We start from the raw sequence: 19,094 nt of genomic DNA on the forward strand, positions 1-19,094 counted from the left end.
AAGATCCCAAAATTTGAGATTCCTCACTTAGGCTTTTGCAACTGAATCACTTTTAGATCCGGTCAATAAAAGTTCCAAACTTTTATTCCTGTGAGAATCATAGCCTCCATTTTTCTTGTCTTTAAAAAAAATATTTTAATTTATTTAAGAGCAAGAGCGAGAGTGAGAGAGCGAGAGAGCGAGAGAGCGAGAGAGAGAGAGAGAGAGAGAGAGAGAGAGAGAGAGAGAGAGAGAGGGAGAAACAGACAGAAAGTATGGGCACACCAGGGCCTCAAGCCACTGCAAACAAACTCCAGATGCTTGCACCACCTTGTACGTATGGCTTATGAGGGTACTGGAGAATAAAACCTGAGTCCTTCCTTAGGCTTAAGCACTAAGCCCTTATTCCAACCCCTACCACTGGTTTTCGTAAGAAATTTTTTATTTTTAATTGATACATATGTACATGATTATTGCATATGTTCATGGGGTAAGCATAGCACTACAATACATGTGTCCAGTGTGTAAGGATTGGGTCCCAGTAATTGGTACATTCATCATCTCACACAATTATTGTTTCATGTATTGGGATCATTAAAAATTGCATTAGCTGTTTTGAAGCATAAATTGATTGTTGCCCACAATTGCTATCCTACCATGCTATAAAATATCAGAAGTTATCCCTCTTACCACACCATCCCCCCTGAACCTGTTACCTGTTAAAGTGCTCTCCCTGTGCCTCCACCATTCTGGTAACCATTCTATTCTCTACCTCTGTGACATCAATTTTAGCTTCGGCATGTGGTGTTTGTCGTTCTGTGACTTGTCACACCTCACACCACATCCTGCAGCTCCATCCATGTCACCCCGCCAGTGACCAAATTGCATTCTTTAATATAGCTGCCAGTGTTGGCCATAATTTACCAGGTGTCTCTTCAGAACCAGCTCAAGAGCATTTCCAGTAAAGACTTAACTAGTTCTCCTTTGCAGTCCTCCAAGCTCCACTTCTGCTTTAGCTGCTGTCTGGGTGGGGGCATACCGAGCTGCCGCGATGATGGGTTAGCAGCGATGCCTAGAACAGCGTGGCCTGCAAGGCAGATATCTCACTGCCCGTGCGAAGAGACTGGAGACTCCTGGGCTTACCTGTTGTGGAGCTGTGCCATTGGAAAGGATGTCTAGCAGATCAGAGGAGGAGAGAAAGTAAAACCGAGGGAAGGCAAGCCTCTTGGTGTCTAGGTACTCTGCCAGGGCTTTCTCACACAGGCACAACCTAAGGGTACAGAACACAGCATCTCCTAGTTACACAAGCTCAGTCTCAGAGCTATAGGCATTATCAAAATGCAAATTCAGCTGGTCTTTGCTACCCATACATTTCTTATGTGGGCTTCAACCAATCCAGACTAAAATTATTTGGGAAAAACTGCATCTGTATTGAACATACAGCTGGGGACTATGACTATTCCCTAAACAATACAGTACAACTATTTACAAAAAGCACTTATAATGTATTCGGTGTTGCAGGTAATCTAGAGATGAGTCACAGTCTATGGGGAGAATATATAGATTATTCAAAAAATACCATTTTATATAAGGGACCTGAGCATCTGTAAGTAGATTTTTGCATAGCTTCTGAGTGTCCTGGAACCAATCATTAGTCGACATTGAGGGAAGACTTCATGCAACATATGTAGATCATGCAGGCAAAATAAACACCCGTGAATTTTTGTGACATTCATGAATATCATTTGTGAAGATACAAAGAGACACACTCATTTCAGCATCAACCCTGCTAATAGCACCCTATGCTATTCAAAGCTGCAGGCAAAGCAAGGGCCACACACATGTGCTCATTGGGCCAGGCAGTCACAGAAAGGCCAAACACAGAAGGGGTGGAGGAGCTGTGTGGTGAGCCCACCCACCTGTGCTGGATATCCTCCAGCTTTTCATAGAGACCTGGCTTGGTGGTGGCTTCCACGACATTTGGGGTTTGCCGAGCATCATACACCAGCTCTTTAAAGTCAGTGTTGATGCCCTCAAATCTCTTAGAGTCCTATGACAAGAAATAAGGAAAAAAGAATCAACAGCCACTTTGCCACATCACCCTGACCAAAGGGAACATGCTATTTGTTTATGGCAGAGCTCACACACATTGGTTTGAAAATAGTTCACTTCAATAAAATGACTAAGGGGTCCAAAGAATTTTTGGTTTATGCAGTAAATATCATGCCAAATAATAATTTCTGTTTTAAAGGATAAAATGTTTTTTAACTCGTGAAGAAATTTTTAAAGGTAATAATTCATCCATTATGTTAGCATAAATACTGTTTTCATCTAAAGTAATTATTTCCTTAACAAACCAGCAAAACCAAAATGAAATAAAAATATACAACAGAGAATGAGTAACATCCTTTCACTTTCTCTTTTCCTCCCAATTGTTTTATCTTCTGATATGTACTATGTACTGCATGTGGGAGCTTGAATGTAGGGCCCCAATGACTCAGGCATTTGGATTAAGAATTGAGCTTGGAACTTGGGTCTCCAGCAGCCTGGCTGGAGGGGTTGTCACTGGGGGCAGATCATGTTGTCCAGTCCTAAGGTGTGTTTGGGGGCAGATCTTGAGTCCAGTCCTGATAAGTGTACTCCACGCAGTTTGGGCTCTGGCAGTTTATGCTTACTGGTGAGGGTGTTTGCTTCCTGTGGTTGTTTTTTTCTCTGCTTAGATCTATGGAACTAAGCAACTTCCTCTGCCATCCATGGAGTTTCCCCTAGATTTTGTAAGCCTGAAATAAACCTCTTCCTCCCACAAGATGCTTTAGTTGGATATTTGCCCCAGCAGTGAAGAGTTGACTACAATACCAGAAGTCAATGGTGTTCTTATTTCTACATTCAATTTGCTGTGATGTCACATGCCACACAGCCTCTGAGAATATCTTTGTGAGTTCACAGAACAAAAGTCCAAGAGCCAAGTAACATGTAGAAAAGAACAGGACAGTTTTCACCTTGACAATTCCTGGAAAGGTCTAAGAAGCCCACCACCTCTATTCCAAGAATTCAGTACATTCCTAATTCTAGAGGCAGTGGGTCCTCCGTGCTTCCCAAGTCCATGCAAATGTAGGACCAGAGATTTCCTCAGCAAATGTACTACTGTGATGTCAACATTATCTAATGTAATCATTCCTTATCCAAAACACATACACCTTCATAGTATTGTTAAAATGATTGCAAGACCAACATATGTGCAAAATATTTTAGCCCAATATCTGGTAAGAATTTGTGGTTTCATTATAAAATAACAATCATAATGTCAGTTCTCTGTGCATTGTCTTTATGAACTCTCTGAAATAGGTGCTAGCACTTGTCCTGATTTACATATGAGGGAACCAAGGCACAGAAATATCAACTAACTTGCCCAAGGTCCCACAGCTACCAGAGCTACAGGTGGGAAAATAAGGCTGAAGCCTAGGCCTCCCATTTCTGCCCTCTGTAATTCACATTCATCTTCCAAGAAGATCTAAAAACAAGAGATGTATATAAAACAAATTATGAGTCCTCAGTGAGGTATTTTGCTCTGATTAAAAATGAAATGGTATCAAGGTTAAAAGAAGTACAGAAAATAGTCTGGCATGAATGTTTAAATGAAACGAACAGAATAGAAAATTGTAATTACAGTGACAGCAATTATGTAAAATATGTGTATGCATGAACAAAAGTTGGGAAATAGTCATAATGAACAAAAACGGTGGCTAGTTAGGGTGTAATATTATAAGTGAAATCATTTCTGTTATATTTTTCCTACAAAGAAATTAAGTGTATTTACATGTGTTATGTTCAAACCTGTGGAACTGTTTAGATACCAAATTATTTAGCATTTTTAATAAAAAGTTCTAAAATTTCTCCTTAAAGTCTTTATCAAAGTCTACACTTACATCCTTGCCCCATCTAATTTGGCCTACTCTTTTCAGTTGCTGGCATTTGGGATAAATAAAATCTGACTTGTTCAATACGGTTTCATTACAACTGATATAACAAAACAGTTGTCTGTTATTTTTCATCGTGAATGTCAACCTTTAATCCACATGATTGCACTAAGGATACTTTTTCAAGATGAGCTGGAACACTGTAATGTTTTGATGGTATGTGCTTTAATTTCTAAACAAGGTCTGGACAACTGGTGACATTTTAGAATCAAAAGTAATTTGTAAGCAAAGAACCTGCTATACTGAATGGAGACAGAAGTCTAGGGGAAAAAGGAATTAGTGTCCACGGAGAGAGGGTTGGTTAATGGCATGTTAATTAGGACTAATGAGAAGATACAAGGAAGGTAATAATAGGAATGCATATTTTAGGGAAATCCACAGCATCCAGCATGCTCATGCAGGCCAGAGGTTTGCAGAATGCCTTCCTTCTGAGAAGGAACTTGAACCACCTTGTGAACAAGACCCACTTTCCTTTAGTTCCTGTGTTTTAAGACTGATGAAATGGCCCATGAAGAGCTCCTTCCAAAGGCTGGAGTGATGGCTTAGCAGTTAAGGTGTTTGCCTGCAAAGCCAAAGGAACCAGGTTTGATTCCCCAGGACCCACATAAGTCAGATGCACAAGGTGGTGCATGCGTCTGGAGTTCATTCGCAGTGGCTGGAGGCCCTAATGCACCCATTCTTTCTCTCCCTCTCTATCTGCCTCTCTCTCAAATAGATACATTTTTTTTTAAAAGAAAAAGAGCTCCTCCCAAGTCCCTACAGCTGACATTTTCCACTTCCTTTCTCATCACACTCCAAGATATTTCTTTCTTTCTTGTCCCCGTCTCAAGTCCAAATGGCTTGGCGCATTTCACCTTCTCTGTTCCACCATCTGATTTTGAAAGGTCAGGTCTGCATTTGTAAGGAGGTAGCAAAGAAGGAAAGCCAAAAGGGAAAGAGTGGGGTGGTCTCCCTCCACATGGACCAGTGCAGGATTCCCCAAGCAGGTACCTGAGGTAGCTGAGCCCGGATGTCTTCAGATCCAATGAATATGCTCTCCAGGTGAGACCAAGTGCGCTGTACGTCAAACCAGATAGAGATGATGGCATCAGCCGTAGACAGCTTCTTCTGCCAGCCTGATACTTCTTCCAGGAAAAAAGCAACATACTTGGACATCATCAGGTTCTGAAGTTGCACTTGGTTGTCTTCCAGAACCTCGATGAGGTCCTCGTCTGATCGCAACAGGGGGATGCTGGTCCGCAAGTGGGACTCATACTGGAATTCCATGTCAGCCCAGGTGGTCTCAAGCTCCTTTAAGGTCTTCTCCATACTCATTTCTTTCACAGCTCTGTCCACAATGTCCTGGACCTCATCCTCAAAGTGGTGCAGCTGGAGCTGCAGGAGGTGAGACAGGGTGGTGTCCTGATTCATGGTGAAGCTCACGCCCGTGGCTTGCATCAGCTGCCTCCAGTGTCTCTCCCGGATGGCTGGATTCTGCAGCTCCGCCAGAGCCCTCAGAGAGGTCAGAGTGTTCATCACGGTGTTTTCCAGGCCTGTGAATGCATCCCAGGCTCTGACCTCTTTGTCTAGGTTCCGCATGTGTCGAGAAAACTGTTTGCACTCCATGTCCATGGCTTCCACGTTGATATCCCTCCACATGGTAGACTCCCAGGCACGGATACTGGAGGTCACCATTCCAATGGTGTCCCAGAGCTCTTTCAGCAGACAGGCCTCCTTCCTGCACTGCCTCAGCTGCTTGTAGTCAGGAACATTGACCTCAAACAAGCCAGCTGACTCTGAGATGGAAGCCATGGTGGATTCCATGTGCTGGATCTCCTTGTGCCTGGCATCCAGCATTTGATGCGGGTTGATGCTATCAAACCTACAAAACATAAACACATTTGCTGGGTAAGCACACAGGGATCAGCTGCTAGCACCATTAATTCCTACCCCAGCACTGCTGAAATGCTTAGTTTTCCATGTGGCTTTCATCACAGCATTTATTGTGGAAAGAGGAGACCTCTGGGAATGTTTGGGTTGGCGTGAGCACAGGAGAAAGAGCAGTTCAAGAGGAACATAGAAGAAGATGCCTGGCATGGTGTGTACCTAAATTCCCAGCACTAGTAAGGCTGAGGTATGAAGAATGTGAGTTCAATTCCAGCCTTGGCTACACAGTAAGATCTTGTGTCAGCACACACACACACACACACACACACACACACACACACACACTAAAAAGAAGAATATCATGCTTAAGATCATTTCTCAGATATGAGAAGGTAACAGAAAAAATTCCTTTCATCTTGTGATTCTTCATTTACCTACCCAGATATAAAGAGGGAGAACATTTTATTATACCCCACCCCATTAGACTATGCCCTTCATTTAGCTGTTGGCTTGCTGTTCATATTGTTACTGAACCAGACAGCCAAAGGCTCTGCCATGAAGTCTGAGATGGGCTGTCTTTACAATGAGAGCCAGCATGCACTAGGGGTCCAAAAATGGCCTGCTCAGCCACTGCTCCCTTTAGGACCATGCTGTCAGCCTTGGTTGCATGCTAGGTTCCTAAGGAAGCTTTATAAATTCCCTTTCACAGACTTCCTAACAGACTACTTAAAATAGAATCATTGGTAATGGGGTCCAGGTAATAGAATTTTTCAAGCTGACCCCAGTGATCCCAATGTGCCAAGGCGGTACCCTGGCCATGGAGAAACTCACACTGGTAGTCTGCTATCAATATCATGTGATAGAGTCCCAATGAGTGTCCCATGGCAACTGAGTACAAAGCCCAAAAGTTCAGTTATTTTCCCTCACTCTGTACCTCAAACCAGGTGCCCTACCTTCTTACGTCCTTCCTATAAGCTGATATCTCACCCATCTGGTAACTTTCACCCTTCTCTGGCCAGCTCCCTGCTGCATCCTGGAGTAACCTCTAGTTCTGCACTTGACTCTGCTAAGTGCTGTATCTGGCTTTGTTTCTTTGGTTCATTTTCTCATCCCTTTCTTTACAGTGTCCAAGACACACATCCATCTGGAGATAGCGTCTAACACCTGTGTCAACACTGTATGTAGCCACACCACAGACATGCCTTCATGACACAGCCTCTCCCAGTGGGAAATGGGCTTACTTGGCCAGGTAACTGTTGCTTCATCAGGGGATATTTATAACTCAAGTTTCAAGGAAGGTCTCCTTTTCCTTTCCTTACCTCCTGCTATCCTCCCTCCTTACCCCCAAGGCTAGGTTTTCTTGTTTCTGAGTGGGAGGCTAGCTACTTGAACAGGATGATTTAAAGGGAAACATAGTATTCTTCAAAAATCTGAGCAGGACTTCACAGGTTCACCATTGAGGAGAACATCAAGACGAAAAGAGCAGCTATAGACTTGCCATTTCCTCCTATCTATTGTGTCCATGTGTGTGAATGTGTGTGTATGTGTGTGTGTGTGTGTGTGTGTGTGTGTGTGTGTGTGTGTTTGCTAGTAGGACATGCAGGGGAGTGAAAAAGAAAGTGGATGTTGTTCAAATATGTTTATTTCAATTAGCCTGTCCTTCCATTGTCTTTAGGAATATCTAAGTTGACCACTGGAAAATAATCCTAATTAAAGTCATTTACCTGACCCGCTTACCACTTGTTCCCAATTACTGCACAACACAGTAACAGTTATGCGTGTCATTAAATTAGTGTTAGATTAATTTTGATGCTTGTGTGTTTGATGCCCACTAGCTCCATCTGAATCTGTTTTGGCTCATGGGCTCTAGCCGTAGAGACAGTGCGATGGAACATCAATCACAGGTCAGGGCTACTCTTCAGCTTCCAGGTGTTTCATAACAGAAAATCAGGTCAGAATTTTCAGAGCTGAAATGAGCACCCTCTCTTACCTAAAAGGTAACAGACCAAACAGAAAGAAACAAAATATTCTCGTGGCAAGTGGCTCACCAAGAAAGATCACCAAGGAACAAGCAAGTCTTCACTGTCCAAGACTAATTGTTGGTGCATATGGATTCTGTTTTTTTCTATTGACTACAGTCAACTTAGAATGTGAAGTTGGACTTTTGGTATGAAAAAAAAATTATGAAGTAAGAAAAACTTAAAAAATGCTTTATTTATTAGGAAGTGTGATTCAGGAATAGCTTATCAGAGTGTCTGAAATATACACAGAAGATAATAAGTGTGTGTTAACTATTATTTCCTATTACATATAAACGTCTGTATATTAATGATGGTTCCCCACAAATTTGTATAAGCTGAGTAAGCATTTGCCAACCTTTGGTATAATTTTTCGTTGTTGTTTAAATATGTGCATAGTCATTTCCTATAGCTGAACATGCATCAGAACTAACTGCCTAAGCTTGGGGCCTCTACACATGAGAACAGGTGGCACCCTTGCCACTTTAAAACTGGAAAGCTAGATGTGGTGGCATACCACTCAGGATGCTGAGGCAGGAGGATCATGAGTTCTAATCCAGACTGAATTACACAGTGAGACCCTATCTCAAAATCATTCATTTATGGCAGATTGTCAAGATATTCATAAGCTTGATGCATATGCCTAATAAACTTGGAATAGTTTTCCAAAACTAGTGGGGAATGAGTTGATTTAAGAATTAGGTCATAGGAGCTGGACATATGGCTTAGCATTTGAGACACATGCCTGCAAAGCCATAGGACCCAGGTTTGATTCCCAGTACCCACATAAAGCCAGATGCACAAGGTGGCACATGTATCTGCAGTTCATTTGCAGTAGCTAGAGGACTTGGTATGCCCATTCTCTCTATTTCTCTCTGCTTGCAAATAAACAAAAAATATTTTTAATTTTTTAAAAGAGAATTAGGTCATAGGAAGGATAATGGCATATTGAGTCTTTGAGAAAATAATTCAATGAGTATTCTACTCTGAAAGAGAAATTTTGGGGGGCAGGGTGTTCTTTATGAGAAAGTGTGTGTGTGTGTGTATGTGTGAGAGAGAGACAGAGAAAAAGAGAGGGAGAGAGAACTGACATGCCAGGGCCTTTAGCCACCACAACACAACTCCAGACACGTGTGCCATCTGATGCACGTGTGTGACCTTGTGTGTTTGCATCACTTTGTGCATCTAGCTTACGTGGGATCTAGAGAGTCAAACACGAGTTCTTAAGCTTCACAAGCAAGTGCCTTAATTGATAAACCATCTTTTTTTTTTTAAATTTTTTTGTTTACTTTTATTTATTTGAGAGCAACAGACAGAGAGAGAGAGAATGGGCACACCAGGGCTTCCAGCCACTGCAAACGAACTCCAGATGCGTGCGCCCCCTTGTGCATCTGGCTAACGTGGGACCTGGGGAACCGAGCCTCGAACCGGGGTCCTTAGGCTTCACAGGCAAGCGCTTAACTGCTAAGCCATCTCTCCAGCCCTGATAAACCATCTTTCCAGCCCATTCCTTTTTGTTTTTTGAGGTAGGGTCTCAGTCTAGCTCAGGATAACCAGGAATTCACTAAGTAGTATCAGGCTGGCCTTGAACTAACAGTGATTCTTCTGCCTCAGCCTCTCAAGTGCTGTGTGTGTGTGTGTATGTGTGTGTGTTTGTGAGAGACAGAGAGAGAGAGAGAGAGAGAGAGAAAGAGAGAGAGAGAGAGATTAGGCACATCAAGGCCTCTACTAGCTGAAAACAAACTCCAGAGGCATGCACCATTTTTGTGCATCTGGCTTTACATGGATACTAGGGAATCAAGCTTGAGTTGTTAGGTTTTACAAGCAAACACCTTAAACAATGAGCCATCTCTCCAGCCCTGAAAGAGAAATTTCTATGGAGCAAGCATGAATAAAAATGTAATTGAGAGCTGGAGAGATGGCTTAGTAGGACAGGCACTTTTGCTTTCCTGCGGAAACTAAAGGATCCAGGTTTGATTCCCCAGGACCCACATAAGCCTGATGCACAAGGTGGCACATGTGTCTAGAGTTGTTTGCTTGTTTGCAGTGGCTGGATACCCTGGCAGGCCCATTCTCTCTTTCTCTTCCTCTCTCTGCCTCTTTACCTCTTAAATGAATAAATAAATAAATAAAGTATAATTGAGAGAAATGGAAATGTAGTGCTCATGTGTATGATGGTAGAAAAATATTTGATTTAAGTCTCCCCCAAACATGAGCCCAGGAAGACAGAGAAAGATGAGTGACATCTATTACTAGTGGGAAGCTGGCCTCTGGTCATTTTGAGCCTCAGGGTAGAGGATGGAGGAGGGCATACACTGATGATACCAGACACATATACAATACAGATGCCTAACCAGAATATGTGACTCCCAGGTTGTTATACTCTGTGCCTGCCCATCTCAGTGGACAATGGGACAACACCACGGCTCATAAAGTTGTCCAGCCAGAATATAATGAATCATCCCAGGTCTCCTCCCTCAGCTCCTGTTGGTTATCTCTCTTAACTGTCTCTCAAATCCATGATCTCTGCCAGCCGCTGCTTCAGGGCTATTAGAAACAGTTGGTGGAGGCTTGGCCTGTCTTTCTCAATGAGAAAGCGAAATTTATATTACAGACATTGTGATTTTTGGCTTTATAATGGCACAAAAGCAGCACAAATTTAATAGACTTGTAATTTGAAATATAAATTTTGTTGTTCTCTTGGTCTCTCAGTATGTAGGCATTATATCAGTATGTAGGCAGCACAATGCTCTGTCCTAATGTTGGGCAGCAGGTGGCAGCCAGCCAGCCATGGGCCATGAGGAAAACAAACACTATATCCTACTATGTTGCAGACTGTGGTGTTTGGTGAACTAGATGCATTAAATGCATTTTTTTTTTTTTGTGTGTGTGTGGCTTGAATTTCTTTTAAATGCATTTTCATCATGATACTTTCAACTGACAATAGAGTTGTCAGAACAAAACCCACTGGGGAGTAGTGAGTGGATGATTTCGGGCATGCCAGCATTATACATCTGCTGGTCTTCCCTGTGTTGTGCATTTTCAGTCGTCATGCCTGGGTAATATGTGTAATATGTGCTTGTTTGCCCAGAATCTCCCTGTTTTCCATTCTTTTTAAAATCCCAGTGGATTGTACTCAGCATTGCTTCCATATGACCTCTCCTGTGAAATGTGCAGTGCATCTGTTAGATATGTTATCTAGAGTGTGTCTTCTTATTCATTTCAAAATTGTTCCTAAGGGTATACAGTGCTGAAATTAGGGAATATATATTATTGCAAAATTCTCCACCTACATAATTTCTTCCTAACTCCATTTTTGAGACCAAGCCTCATTATAATCTATGGAAACCTAAATCTTAGGAATGAGTCAGGTTAAATGGATAATCCAGGAACATGTCTTATGATACTGATATTTCCTGATAATGTTTTCTTTTCTTTCTCATTTATTTTTGAATATACATACATACATTCATATCATATTCACCCCTAATCTCTAATTCCTTCCATTACCACTGAACTTATTTTTTTTTAATTTTAGAGAGAATGAGAGAGAGATAGAGAAAGAGAGAGAGAATTGATGTGCCAGGGCCTCAGCCACTGAAATTAAACTCTAGATACTTGCATCATCTAGTGGGCATGTGAACCTTGTGCTTGCCTCACCTTTGTGCGTCTGGCTTATGGAGGATCTGGATCATTGAACATGGGTCCTTAGGCTTCCACAGGCAAGTGCCTTAACCACTAAGCCATCCCTCTAGCCCTAAACTTCTTTTTAACCTTCTTCTACTTTCATGTTTTTTTTTTAAGTGACCCACTGAGTTAGAGTTACTTGCATGTATATAGTTGGGAGGTTATTTATTGGAGCACAGACAAGTTACCAGTAGCTACAACACTGAAGAAAATGATTCCCCCTCTCCCAACTGCCAGTAACTCTGTAGGAATGGGTGGGGCCTCATGATACTCTTCCCTGTCAATTATTGGATACTGTCAGGTCCAGTCTTGTTCAGGTCTTGTGCATGTAACTATGGCTGTCACTTCATGAGCACAACAGCCATGCCAAGTCCAGTGGACAGTGCTTCACAGCACTCCTCCCCATCCTCAGCCTCTTGCATTGATGACTTTCCTCCCTAGAAATGTGCACAGCATTTTCCAGCGCTGTGAGAGCTAGCCAGCATGGAGCAAGCTTCCAGCACAGTTCTAGCCTGACTTCTGTACTTGTGCTTAGTACTAACTTGATGAACACCACTGCTCTTCTCTCCAGCTTCAGAAGAGGCAAGTACTGGGCAAGTAGTGCTCAAGCCTTCTTGCCTTCATGGGTCCCAAACGGAGCCATTTTCAAAACCTTGTTCTCTGCAACTGCCACAGTGCACAGATCCCAGTGGAAAGAGTTTTTAGGAAGGTTCTGCTAGCCTGTCATGGAATTTGGTGGCCAGATGATAGCCCTCCTGGCCTCCATTGAGCTCAACTCATATAAATCGTCTATTTAGAATAAAAAAAATCCTGGGACGATCTTGATCTTGAAGTAGGTAAGAAAAATGATTACCAAGGCACCATTCATTAAAGTCAGAAAGACTGCTCATTGTCAAAGACTGAATGAGAGAATACCAGAGGCTTGGAACATTCCTTGCATTCAGGAGGAGAATCTGTCACCAATTTTAAGAGTGGTAAAAGGGTCCTTGAATTTTGGTGAAACAGTTCAGCCAACTACTGTAAGCCTGACAGCTTAGCTAGGAACGTGCTCAGGTGGTTTAGCGTTAAGGACAAGATGAAGGGAAGTTCGAATTGGACGTGGAGAGTCTGAATCCTGGCAATCTGACTGACAGCACAGACCCGACGGCAAAAGCCTCATGAAACTCTTTCTTTCTTTTTCCTTCTCACAGACAAGGACATTAGAAGCTGAGCTTAACCTGTGAAATCTAATTGGAACAGAAACTTCTATTCACAGAGAAAGCACAACTGAGAAGTGTACAGACGACCTAAAAGGAAATGCACATACTCACTCTTGACGGCTACAAAGCTTAACTGTGCTCACGCACCAAAGGGAGAACAAGAGACAACCCATGAACTGGCACTTTCTAAGAATCCCTTTAGCAACAATTCCATGATTCTGCGATAGTTCTGATGGTTTCCTTCACAAGAAGAGAAATACACTGAAACTGCAGTAGTGTTTGGTTTCCCACATAGCTATGAGCAGTTCTTTTCAAAGCATTCTCTCCCAAAGATTCATCTGCATGCGAAATTAACAGATGTGAATTTGGAAAGCCCAGCTAAGAGTAGCAATATCACCAGAGCCAGCTAGGAAATAAAAATGAATGCAGCTATCAGAGAAAAGTAAAATAAAATAGCCCAACAGCCAACTGATCAATACACACATAGGGGAGCCATGAGCAATGGATACCAGGAATCTCACAGGCATATAGAAACATCCCATGGTTGGTTCCTTTCACACAGTCTCAGAAGTCACGCTGGAAAGATATTTCTCTAAGCATGCGTGGAAGCCATTTGAGAAATTATAAGGGAGACAGTTGACACAAGGACATGTTTTTGGCTGCTGTTGTGGATGTGACTGTGGTTGACACTGAGCAGCTGGAGAGCCCACCCCTCCCTTCTCACAATCTGAGTTCAGTGTAGAAAGATTCCATTTCATGCCCAGAGGACAATCAAAAGGATAAAGCTCAGACTTGAAAACAGGGGTCCACAAGGGCATTCCATAAATGTTTTCAGCAACAGATACTTCTTTGGAACAGATCATGGCTCCCAAAGTCATTATTCTCTCAGTTCTTGGTCCTTGCATGGTTGTTTAAAATTAAACCAATTGCATCCCCCTGGGTTGGCAGTCTTAAACTCGGGGGGCACGTGGAATCACCAGGGGAGCTTCACCAAGTACTCACATCTGAGCCTCACCCCTAGAGGGTGTACTTTTGATGGTCTTCGGGACACGCTGGACATTGGGGGTCTTCAAAGCTCCTTCCACTGATTGGAATGTGCAGCCAATAATGGTAGCATTCTGCTTTTGAGCCCAACATATGCTGTACACATTTGTATCTTGTGTACAGTTTAGACACCTCGTCTGTCCTCTTAACAACTTAACATCTTGTTCTTTATAAGCCCCATGGATAAAACTTGAAAAGTAGCAGGTGCTTAATACATATTAGATGAATAAATGATAAGGATAGGTCCTTACTGAGGGAGAAGGAGAGGGGTGTGGGGAGAGATAAGACAGTCAGAGAGGAGGGAAATATTCTGCTCTACTACTGAGAAGGCTGAGTACAGACAACAATATTGTAGAATATGATTTAAAGCAGTCAGAATAGAGGGTTTTGAAATTTCTCATTACAGAGGAATGATAAATGTTTGAGATGATGGATAACCTCAATATCTTGAGCAGATTGTTATAGAAAATATAAATGCGCCAAAGAATCACACTGGACCCTAGAAGCACAATTATTACCTGTCAATTAAAAAGAGGTATTAAGGGACTCGAGAGATGGCCAAAGGTGCTTTCCTGCAAAGCCTAAAGACCTGGGTTTGACTCCTTAATACCCATACAAAATGGCACATGTATCTGGAGCTTACAGTAGAAGAAGGCCCTGGTATGCTCTTTCTATATCTATCTCTCTCATTCACTCTTTCTCTCTGACTGCTTGCAAATACTTATTGATTATAATAAAAATATTATTAAAAATAGAGTCTGAAGAGATTTCTCATTGGTTAAGGTGCTTGTCTGCAAAGCCTAAGGACCTGGGTATGATACCCCAGTACCTATGTAAAGCCAGATGCACAGGGTGGCACATGCAACTAGAGTTCATTTGTTTTCAATGGCTAAAGTCTATGGCACACCCATCATTCATTCCCTTTATCTCTCTTTTTCTCTCTCTTTCCCTCTTTCACTCTCTCTAAAATAAATAAATAAATGAAATATTTAAACATATATTTTTCTTTTTATTTATTAATTATGGACATACTTAGTATGTATACATCATGTGTTGGTACCATCCTTTCCCTCCTCCCTACCCAATTCCACTGGGGGCCCTGCTTAATGGGGTTAGAGGTATTTCCCATGGGACATACATATTAAAAAGGATAGGTCCTCTGTAACTCCCACTCCCAGCTTGGGGCTACCATCCACAATGAGCTTTTGATCAGAGAAGCCTACAAGGTTTCCCAAAACAATGACAGACTTCTGTCGGAGTACTTGATGACCCACCAAAGGCCAGTGGTAAGACCCTATTGCTGAAGACTCCATATGCAGCTGACACGTAAAATGGAATGGCATGGCCGGAAGCCAGGAGAGAGTCAGTCCCCAGACAGTCAGCGTGTCTAGTGCCAGAAGGTGCTACATGGGCGACTGGGGGAAATGACCAATATCTGTCCAAACAACTCATTGTCTAACCTAATTAGCAACAAATAACCTGATGTGATGTCCACACAAGTGCAATAGTGGCACACAGCCATGGTGAGGAACCAACTGCTCTTGATTTGGCTAACTGATCCCCTCAGTGGTACTAGACCCATAGCTGGAGCTGGGAAACAAGTCAGAACCATACCCAAACACAAGCCCACTCTACAATATCAAGCTACCATCAATCATGGGGTATAAGAGGGCCTCCACCTATCAAACTCTCTATCAAGAAAGTAAGTGTTATCTCAATTTTCCGGGTGCTAACTTACTCTCCGTTGGAGAATCTGCTTCTCTTTTTCAGATAGATGCAGATCCTAAGAAGAGAGCTGCCCCAACATACCTCAAAAGGGGCCCAACTGAAACTAAGGACAACTGGCGAAACAAGCAAGGGTGATGTTTTCCTGTGAACCGGATACCAGCACAAAGGGGAAGGAAACCAACACAGAGAAAAATCAACTCCTACCAAATCAGAGAGCCAGAGCCTCAGAGGCCCCCAACACCTCAGCACTGAAGCAGACCAAAAATGAACCCAACATGGCTCAGGGAAATTTTGCGGAAGAGGGGGAGGGAAGAATGTCAGAGTCACATGTTGGGTCATGATTTGCAGAGACATTTATCGTACCAGTAACTGTGGGCTAGCTCTACAATGCATGACCCATTTACATCAACAAGGAGGGTCCAATGGGAGGGGGTAGATCATAGATGAGCCTAAACAATGGTACCAAACTGCCTGTATTTGCTGAAAATAAAACTAATAAATTAAATTAAAAATAAATAAATAAATAAAAAAGATAGGTCCTCATGGTGTGCCAGGTTGGAGGACCAGCCCTGACAGTTTGCTTATGATTGAGGGACTTGCCTAGACAAGAGACTTTCAGTACTAAAACTAGAACATTCCTGGTCACCAGGATGCCTGAATATCAACATACCAGCCAAATGATACACACTCATAGTAATTATTGCTCTCATTCTAGTAACAACCTATGAAGTGTACGCTATCAGCACGTGAACCTTTTCCACAAAGAAACTGAAGTCCAGAGGTAACCTGACGTGGTATAGGCATAAGTCGTAGACCTGGAATGAGACCCAGGTGGCCATATCCAGAGTCCTTGTACTCAGTCATCATACCCTCTTTCCTCAAAATGAAGTTGCAGCTTGTTTGGTTTGTGGATTTACCATTTCTGTCATAAATGAACGTTCAAGAATGTAAACCTTTTTAACTCTTTACTCGGGAGCACATTTACATTTGGACATTTTCAGTTCTGCCTAATCCAAACTGTACAGAAGCCATGGCAGGAAACACAGCCCTGGGAAACAGACCCAAAGCAGGGGGCTGTGGGGAGGAACCCAGTCATTCAGAACTGGCTTCTCCTCCTTGGTGGCATCCTGGTGCTGAGCAGTGCTAGGAGCCGGATACCCCACAGACTTGCATCCAGACATATGCCATGGAACATGTGAATGGTGTGCTCTCTCCTGAGCTTGCTTGGTTTAGATAAGACCTATAATAATCAGTAGGATAATGTCAAAGGATGACCTTTCTAGGGTTTTCCTCTCTTTTTTTTTTTCCAGATTCTATAAGTACTTCTTGTTTCCTTGTTTGCTTGTTTTGTATTTTAAGTCTGCCTTTTGACATTTCAATACATACATTTTGCATGTTGATCATACGCACCCCATATTACTCACTCTTCCATATCTCCCACATTGCCACTGTACTCCTTTCCACCACTATCGGTGGTTATGCCGCTGGGAAGAATGACTCCTCCTCTCCTAGCAACCATGACCTGCCAGCTCCTCACAGGAATGGCCTCCTAAGCCTCACCCACATCCATAACAGAATGTGGACTGGCCCAACAAGTGCATATCCTGTGCAGGTAACAAAGCTGCTGTGACCTATTAGTATTGCTCTCAGTCCGGGGCAGAAAAACGATCATGACATCAAAATAAAAGAGAGACTGATTGAGGGGCTGGAGGTATGGCTTAGTGGTTCAGGCATCTGCCTGCAAAGCCAAAGGACCCAGGTTCAACTCCCCAGGACCCACGCTAGCTAGATGCACAAGGGGGCGCACGTGTCTAGTTTGTTTGCAGTGGCTAGAGGCCCTGGTGCACCTTTTCTTTCTCTCCCTCTCTTCCTCTTTCTCTGTCAAATAAATAAATGAATAAAATATTTTTTTTTAAAGAGAGAGACTGATTGAGAGGGGGAGGGACTATGATGGAGAATGGAGTTTCAAAGGGGAAAATGGCGGGGGAGGGAGGGCATTACCATGGGATATTGTTTATAATCATGGAAGTTGTTAATTAAAAAAAATTAAAAAAGAAATAAAAGCATTTCTCTTTCCTTCCTTCCTTCCTTCCTTCCTTTCTTCTTTATTTTTTCAGCAGTGGGAAGCAGAATACAGAGAATCATAACTGGCCAAGTGCTGAAACCAAGTGACTGGTAAATGCTCAACTCTACACAGGACATCATTCCTTCCAGGGCTCAAGGAACACCGGATCCTAAGAGCTGGAGGACGTGGAGGAGTGCTGTGTAACTGTGATTTGACATGAAAGGGTGTTGTACTCATGAACTTGTGGCAGCCATGGTTCTCAAGTCACTAAAATGCCTTCTAGCATCACATAAACATTTTTGCAGCTACTTTGTAAACTGCTAGACATTTTACCAAAATTACCTTATGGATTGGGGACTCAGATGCTTCTAAACTTTTCTTAAAGGGAGACTGCTTATCCAAACTTTGAACACCCCTTGCAGTCATGACAGGACTCTACCCAGGTTAATACCCTATTGTAACCACAAGACCTACATGGAGAGAAGACTACCAGCTAGTCTCCATTTGCTAAAGGACGTGGTGCACAAGCTGAGGAGAAAGACCGTCAATTCATCCACAGCTCTGAGATTGCAATGCGAAGGGACTGGAGCAGCGGTACTCTCTCTAGCCATACCTGAAGGGGGCTTCTCTGCGGAACCGCTCCCAGAATTGCTGCTGCTCTCCATGGAAGGCTGTGCACCTCTGGCGGAGGAGGGTCACTTCATTTGCTTTCAGGGGGGCCACCTGCTGCCTCACAGCAACAGCCATCTTTTTTATGTTGTTCCACTTCTCAGGAAGTTCCTGTAGAGAAGATCGTGGTATGGTTGACCTGTGGTACTCCCTGCTCTCCAGATCTGGAGGAAGGACATCGTCCAGTTGCTTTCATGGATGGTTTGCATCAAACTAGAATGTGCTGGCCCCATTCGCGCCACTCTCTACCCTCCCGCCCTACCTTTCCTCAACTTACCTCTCGGATTGCCTTCTCTTTCCATGGTCCTATGCTCATCTACCTCTGGTTTAACACTATCTCTTTGGCTTCAACTTTCAACCCAGTAGCCATTGCCATTTTTCCCTTTGGATATGGATTGTATTTATTTATTATATCCAATATAATGTAAGTGTTACGTGAATACAGTATTGAGAACGAAATGACAACGAAAATGCACACATTCAGTTTGGGTGCAATTGTCATTCTCCCTGGCCCCAGCTGGTACCTTGGTCCCTCTTTCCAGTAAGAATCCTCAACGCTTATCCTTTTCTATGTTCTTTGAGAGCCCTTGGTTATTTTCTTGTATCCCCATATTTCCTCCCATACCTTCTTAGCATCACTCAAGTGTACAAATTTCCTCCAAATCAAAGCCTTGGCTCAACTGGGCATGGTGGTGGCACATGCCTTTAATCTACATACTCAGGAAGCAGAGTTAGGAGGATCTCTGAGAGTTTGAGGCCACCTTGAGATTACATAGTGAAACACAGGTCAGCCTGGGCTAGGGTGAGATCCTACCTTAAAAAACAAACAAAAACCCTTGGTTCAAGCACAGTGGGACAGCCA

The 19,094-nt window shown here is 42.9% G+C and overlaps 1 protein-coding gene across 1 annotated transcript in view; it reads right to left on the reverse strand.

The window, feature by feature from the left end:
• Positions 1-19,094, reverse strand: part of Dnah9 (dynein axonemal heavy chain 9) — a 369,830-nt gene that overhangs the window by 280,939 nt on the left and 69,797 nt on the right. Inside the window, exons 19-22 of the mRNA XM_045131009.1 lie at positions 18,177-18,343; positions 4,947-5,817; positions 1,899-2,029; positions 1,123-1,249 (exon numbers count right to left, since the gene is read on the reverse strand). Coding sequence (XP_044986944.1) covers positions 1,123-1,249; positions 1,899-2,029; positions 4,947-5,817; positions 18,177-18,343 — 1,296 coding nt within the window. The remainder of the gene's footprint in view (positions 1-1,122; positions 1,250-1,898; positions 2,030-4,946; positions 5,818-18,176; positions 18,344-19,094) is intronic.

Source organism: Jaculus jaculus, chromosome 12, assembly GCF_020740685.1.
Source record: "Jaculus jaculus isolate mJacJac1 chromosome 12, mJacJac1.mat.Y.cur, whole genome shotgun sequence".
Taxonomy (NCBI): Eukaryota; Metazoa; Chordata; class Mammalia; order Rodentia; family Dipodidae; genus Jaculus; species Jaculus jaculus.